General features: G+C 41.4%; 1 protein-coding gene across 1 annotated transcript in view; it reads left to right on the top strand.

The window, feature by feature from the left end:
- Positions 1-424: 424 nt before the first annotated feature.
- PKHD1L1 (PKHD1 like 1) overlaps positions 425-7,540 on the top strand; it is a 179,329-nt gene continuing 172,213 nt past the window's right edge. The window contains exons 1-2 of the mRNA XM_069601129.1: positions 425-599; positions 2,684-2,773. Coding sequence (XP_069457230.1) covers positions 527-599; positions 2,684-2,773 — 163 coding nt within the window. The 5' untranslated portion in view covers positions 425-526. The remainder of the gene's footprint in view (positions 600-2,683; positions 2,774-7,540) is intronic.

The following is a 7,540-nucleotide window of genomic DNA, read 5'->3' as shown; positions in this document are numbered from 1 at the left end:
GCGCCTGTTTGCAGGGGGTGGGGGGTGGGGGAACGTGCCCAGAGATCAACAAACATTTAAGTCCAGAAATGGTGGGGCGGGGTGGGGGGAGAAAAGAAAGAAAGGAATGAAGGAGTGAAGGAAGGTTGGAAGGAAGGGAGGAAGGACGGGGTGGAGTAGGAGGTGAATCGCCGGAGGGAGAAAAGGCAGGGTTGATGGAACACTTGCCGCTGGATCTTTCTTGCGAAGAAAAAGTGGGGTTATTGGACCTGTGGGGACAGCCTTGCGGCGTCAGCCCTCAAGTCTGCGGAGGTGCGATGGCGCTCAACGGGCCAGGGCGCTCGGCGCTGGGTGAAAGGTGTGCGTCTGCGCGCGAACCCCGGGGGCGCCCGGGCCGGCGGGGCTGGGTGGGGCGGGCGTGGGGCGGCCCCGGGGCGGCGAGTCCGCCTGCGCGCCTGGACGAGGCGGGCGCGCGAGCTGGCTGAGCCGGGCGCGGGCCGAGCTGCAGGCGAGTAGCGGGGGTGGACCCTGCGCCTCTAGCGCTGCAATGGGACACCTGTGGCTTTGGGGGACCTGCGGCCTCTGGGGGCTGCTCCTGAGCATCGCAGAGCCCCGCGCAGGTAACTCAGTTGGGGCACCAGGGAGGCAAGCAGGAGAGTTTGGTGTAGACGCTCCTGGGGTCCGGGGAGGGGCGGCACCGCCTGGCTCCTGCCTAGGTCAAGGCTGAGGGTGCGCAACTGCATGGCGATCCTGGGGACTAGGTTTAGTAATCCTGGGACGCAGGATGAGCCTGAGACAGACACACGCTTTCACAGAAAAACATACGAAGGCAGATTGCTCTTGCCGTCAGAGGTGCTGTTTGAATTTTGGAACCTCACCCCTTCCATCCGTGGTGACTCAGTTGAAAAAGAGATTGCAATTTGGCTACGCGTGGGCTTCCCTGTTGCCTCAGACAGTAAATATCCCGCCTGCAATGCGGGAGACCTGGGTCGGAAACATCCCCCGGAAAAGGGCATGGCAACCCACTCCAGTATTCTTGCCTGGAGAATCCCATTATTGGGGGAACCTGGTGGGCTTCAGTGCATGGGGTCGTAGAGTCGAACACAACTGAGCAACTAAAACTTCACCTTTTTCGTTTGGCTGGGGGTGGAGGACACAATCCGACCCCTCCCTTCTCCATTTTTGGGTCTCTTCTCCATTAAAGAAGGACAGAGTCTCCCAGTAGGACAGGAATGGGTCTTTGTGGCGGGTGTCAGTCATTTCCAGGGGCAGCTGCCCTGTGCCTTCAACTAATACTCAAGAGAGGGCTGGAACGAGACTTGATAAGATAAGAAACTGGAGTTGGCTGTGGAGATAACGGGGAGGATGAACCTGAGATAGGCGACGAGCAGCGCGTCTAAGAGATAGGATCCAGCCTGCTCGCTGGAGTTTCCTACTCTTGGCTGTGGACTGCTCCAGGTTACAAATGTGCCTGAAGCAGGAGTGGCCTTGAAACTTGACAAAGACAAACAGCAAGGGCAGAGTCATTGGGTCTTGGAGGGGGGAGACAGTCTTCTTTATGCTGGAGAGCTTTTGCCACTGTAGGTGAAGTCCACACTAAACTTTTCTCAGGCAGGAATGAATTAAATCATAATTTTTAAACTTTTTCTCAGTCGTCCATTTCAAATATCTGTGGCTTTTCTTTATGTCACTTAACTTTTCCCACCTATTCTGAGAATTTGTTACTGGACCAAATAGTTACCGGTACAGTTTAAGCAGAAAATAAATCCCTTAAGCCATCCTGTAACTTTTGAGTTGTTTCGAAGCATCAATTCCAGTTCTCCAGAGAAACAGCTCACTCATCCCTGTGTTTGCAGAGGCACCTGTCTTGGCCTAGAAGTCCACCTTGCCCCCGGTTTGTCCAGTCTAGCTAATCCGGGTTTGCTCTCCCAGGCACAGCAGGTTCACTCCTCTTTCAAAAAGCCAGTATGACCCCAGGAGTGTGGATGAAATGCCCTTTCTTACTCACGTCCCCCCTGTGCTCTCTTCTGCCACTCTACTAAGTTGAGCTTTTGGAAAAGTTGGGAATGTCACACATTTTTCAATGCCCAGGAGCCTAACACTGTTTATTGAATGAATTAGTGACCTTTGCATTGAGAACTCACTATCATCAGAAAGTTTCAGAAATGATCTTCCCTGAAGTCTTAACTCTGTCACAGAAAACAGTTTCTTCTTAAAACACACCATTCCTTTCTGTACCTGGACTATTCTTTCAATTTACCAGGCTATGCATTTCTTAGGGGTTTTGATAATGACCTTATTCTCCACAGAGCTGTTTCTCCAGCCTTGTCTGCTGCCTGTGTGGGCTGATAGCTGTAGTTATGGAACTGACTGCATCTAGTAGAGCACTATATGCAATTAAGGGTCTAATAAATGTTTAATATGATAGGTACGAATGCTGAAAATGATCATGTATTATTCCTCTTTGTAGCAGGTAAGATAGTGTTCTGCATGAAGCCAATGAGTATTAACTAAGTTAAAGACTTAACTCCCTGTCTGGTCATTGGTTAGTAATAGAACCAAAAATAAAACATAAGTGTATTTACTTTCTGTCCTGTAATCTCCGCGATGATTTTCTTACACCATTGTAATTTGTAGCATAACATTTGATGCTGAAATGAAGTACTTGAGGCTTTTACTTCTACTGTACTTTCATATCTTTCAGATGGCTCTAAAATAATTCCCAAAATCACAGAAATAATACCCAAATATGGCAGCATAAATGGAGCAACAAGGCTGACTATCAAAGGAGAAGGTATGGTTGCCTTTTATTTTTCACCAAGGTTGAGGTATTTTGAAGACTTTCACATTTAGGGATTGATTTTTTCCTCTTCTAAATCCACTAGAGTTGCTTCTCTATTTGGCCAGAGTAAGAAAACTCTATCCTCTTTGACACCTAATGAAACCCCAGAGAGTCTCTATCAACCTGACTATCTGCATTTGTATTATAATTACTTGTTTAACTCCAGGATCTGGACTATAATGACTGAATTGAAAGGAACATCTTTAACCCAACTCTGCAGTTACCTACTTTGTTCTTCATGGGTCTAATAGCATTTATTTTTATATTAAACAAAACATTTGTGGAGTTTGAAGGAGTAGGATGTTAGTAAGGGTGTATGATGGAGAAGTAGAATGGTTATGAAGGGAAAAAGACAATTGAAAGCAAAGCTTTGGATCCCTTCTTCTGCCATGCAGTCATACTTCATCAGAACATGGGTTATGTATGACTTTCTCCTTGCCTGGTCTTGGGATGGAAACAAAGTAGGTAATTACGGAATATATTTAATGAGCAACTGTTTCTTGAGTTAAATAGAAATACATGGTTCGTTTAGCCATTCACTGTTTACAATCTAAATGATGGTAGTATTCAGATGGTTATGAATTTTTGAAGGATGGGGAAGAAAGGTTTTTAAAGAATATTAATAAAACCTTTTATTTAGTCTTTAAGAAGTGCAGTGGGATTTTTTTGGAGTCAGAGAATTAACAAAGCAAGATATTTAATAATTCTGTCTTATATATTGAAGTGTCTTTCAATATTTCTAAGTAAAATTTCTGTAGAATTTTAATCTCTCAATGGTGTACTTGAAATGGTTTGTGCCTCTAAATTGTGAACAATGTATTTTGGATTAAAGTGTGTGTGTTTTTTTTTTTTTTAAGAGTTAGACACCTGGAGACAATGTGTTTGTTAAGGACTTTTTAAAATGTCTTTTTCCATAGCTCCCTTATAGTGTTTATTGATAATAGTTGCTTAGATAGTGCTGGATTTTTAACAGACATTTAGATGCCGTGAGAGAAGCACCCCAAACAAAACAAAACAATAAAACCGCTCAGGTATTTCCTTCTGCCTCAAAAGTGGGAAGCTGCTAAATTAACACAGGGAGCCCAGCCTGGTGCTCTGTGACTACCCAGAGGGGTAGGATGGGGGTGGGTGAGAGAATCGAGAGGGAGGGATATATGTATGTGTGTGTGTGTGTATATATATATGGTTTCCTTTGTACTTCAGTCAGTAAAGAATTTGCCTGTAGTGTAGGAAACCCAGGTTTGATCCCTGGGTTGGGAAGATCCCCTGGAGAAGGAAATGACAACCCACTCCAGTATCCTTGCCTGGAAAATCTCATGGACAGAGGAGCCTGGTGGGCTGCAGTCCATGGGGTCGCAAAGAGTCGGGCGCAACTGAGCGACTAACACTTACTTACTTACATATATATAATTATAATTGATTTGTGGTGTTGCACAGCAGAAACCAACACATTATAAAGCAATTACCTCCCATTAAAAATAAATAAATGAACACCTACACCTTTTCTGTGGGCTTCTCAGATGGTGCTAGTGGTAAAGAACCTGCCTGCCAATGCAGGAGACGTAAGAGTCAGGGTTTTAATCCCCCTGGTTTGGGAAGATCCCCCTGGAGGAGGGCACGGCCACCCACTCCAGTATTCTTGCCTGGAGAATCCCATGGACAGAGGAGCCTGCTGGGCTCCTCAGGATCACAAAGAGTCAGATGCCCCTGAAGCGGCTTAGGACACATACTTTTTCTCATCCAGGAACCATGGCTTGAGTTTAGTTGCATAGACTCAGTTCATCCCTAGTTAGAAATAGGGAAAAACAAAACAAACCATTCCATTCTTAAGGCATTTTGGAGGGACATCCTTATTAATCCAGCTATAACCTTTTCTTCTTGGTAAACTTTATGAGTCTCAAGAGTAGTCCTCTTACTTATGAAGCACAAAATGTCATGATGAATTTATAGTTTCTCTAGTTTTCCCATCAATCTGCATTTCTGGATGCTTCCAGCCAAGAATTATAAAATAGTTAAATCCTATTTGAATTGCAGATACATCTGCCTACTCTGATATGTCTTCCCTCTCCTTGCTTTAACCACACACAGTAGGTGACTAAAATTGTGATACCTAATGTCTTTCTCAAAGGTGAGTCTAAATACTGTTTTGGGGCCAATGATATATATAGAATGTGTCTAAGGTAATGATAATGAATTTGCAAAATACACCAGACCTCCAAGGGTACGTGAATGTGGTACTTGAACAAAATTTATTTGGAGCAACTACTTTAACCTGTCAGTGTTGTGTCTGACCCAGACTCCATGTTTAGAATTGAATACAGAGATAATTTATTAATCACAGAACACCTTCTAATGGGATTTTAAATACTCTTATCACCTAAATGTTGGTAATGGCTTTTAAAAACTTGATCACCTAAATGTTGGTCCCGTATAACTTTTAAAATCACATATATATGGAATTTAGAAAGATGGCAATGATGACCCTGTATGCGAGACAGGAAAAAAGACACAGATGTGTATAACGGACTTTTGGACTCAGAGGGAGAGGGAGAGGGTGGGGTGATTTGGGAGAATGGCATTCTAACATGTATACTATCATGTAAGGATCGAATCGCCAGTCAATGTCTGACGCAGGATACAGCATGCTTGGGGCTGGTGCATGGGGATGACCCAGAGAGATGTTATGGGGAGGGTGGTGGGAGGGGGGTTCATGTTTGGGAACGCATGTAAGAATTAATGATTTTAAAATAAAAAAAATTAAATTGATATTAAAAAATTTTTTTTGTAGTGGTCACGATGAAAAACTAAAATATAGAAATATTTAACTTGAGTTCTCTGAAAGATCTATTGTTAGTACTTTTTTTGTATCCAAATGGCTTTTGTCTATTTCCACACATAATGAACTTTACAGGTAAAAATTTGCTAGTGTTTTACTTTCTTCTAAAGTCTATCTTCAAGAGTCAAAGTTATGTAGTTTTATAATTATGCTGCCCAAGTAAGTGTTTTGAGCAGTGGCAAAATTGTAGAAATCGTTGTATCTCCTTCTAAGATGGCTGATTTAATGAAGAGTGTTATCATTTTGATAAGTTTCTGGAATGTTTCTAACTTCATTGTGTTTATTTCTTGATATTCATTCCTTGTATTTCTTAATTGTCTTCCTTGATATTTCTCTTTGTTAAAAAAATCAATTGGAAGGTATAACATTTTACTTTTGTTGTTTTCTAGATATTCCCTTATTACAATCTCTAGCAGGTATATTTTTGTTTAACTGAAGTGGTGAATTATATAAGTTTTATAATATTACGGAAAGCACATAGACTTTAGTCAGGTTCAACTGGCTTTCAGCTCCACCTTTGCCGCTTCCCACTAGGGGACTGGGGCAAGTTTCTTATCTAAGCCTCAGCTTCCTCATCAATGAGATGGGCTATTAATTCCTGCCTGTTGGGGCTATTGTGAATATTGAAAAGGACGATGTATCTAAGGCACTGCTATATAATATCTGCTCCATAAATTAGAGCCATTTTATTTTTATTATTCTTTTGCATTTATGTTATAGGGATGGTTTCCTTCTTTAGAAGTTCTCCTCCATCACATTGCATCATTTTTCCCATTGTTTTGAATGTTACAGATTTTAAGTGGGTTTGTACTTTCTCAACCCTGATTTTTTAATTTTTTAAACCAGAGGAATCAAAACAGCCTGCATGGTACATGACAACTGCTGGCTGTGACAGCACGCACATTTTTCATGATAGCACAGGCTGCTATCAGGAGACCCAGGACTGCGTGCCTGGCTAGTCTTGTCTCCAGTTCTTCTGAAAAAAAAGGGGAAAAAATACATCAACATGTCAGGAATTTCCATCTGAAGCCTCCACCTTTTCTGTTGCTAGGGTACACCCAACCCTTCATGTAATCTTTATGCTTTGGAGTACTTCCAGAGGTATCTTCTTTATACCCAGTGACTTACTTAGAATTAGACTTTTAAATTAGAATTCTTTTTTAAAGCTGATTCTTTACTATTTCCTTTTAACTCTTTGGAAGTAGCTAATAAGTTATAATATATAAAACACATTGAAACAATTCCTAAGCTAGAAACAATATCATCTTTTGTTGGTGTTATTTTTTAAACTTGTATTTGTCATAGAAATGCTGAAAACCATTATCTGCATTACCATATCATTGATGTGACGTGTGCCTAACAGGAAGATAAATACACATATCTCATCCTGAGCCACACCACAAGTAAAACTGTGTTCTTTAGTTAGTGGCCAGCAGCCCATCTGTGTGTTCCAAATTCAATGTGAAGTACAGAGATAAGCAGAAATTGGCAAAAGGAAAAAGTGGCTTTGCAAGTAGTTTGCTTTTCTGTGTTTTCATGTGTCCTCTCAAAATTCCATTTGAGCAGTAACTGCCTTCCTAGATTGCAAATTCAATGCAAGTATCTTTCACATGTCAAATTGATATGTTTGTATTTTAGCCTATATGGATGAGTCCTATTTGGTTAAGTTTTAAGCTTAGAAGAATTAAATAAAATTAATTAAATAAAATAAATTTTAAAATAAATTAAATAAAATTAATTTATTAAAATCCCACCCTTTGTTTAGTTTCTGCTTACTTTTTCTACCTATAAAGAAGAGGAGCTAAGAACATAGGTTCTAGAGGAACTTACATTGGATAACTGGGAATAGCTTTCTAATGTGCATTTTTAAATATTATTTTTCT

Source organism: Ovis canadensis, chromosome 9 (genome assembly GCF_042477335.2).
Source record: "Ovis canadensis isolate MfBH-ARS-UI-01 breed Bighorn chromosome 9, ARS-UI_OviCan_v2, whole genome shotgun sequence".
Lineage (NCBI taxonomy): Eukaryota > Metazoa > Chordata > Mammalia > Artiodactyla > Bovidae > Ovis > Ovis canadensis.
This window is presented reverse-complemented; position numbering and strand designations above follow the sequence as displayed.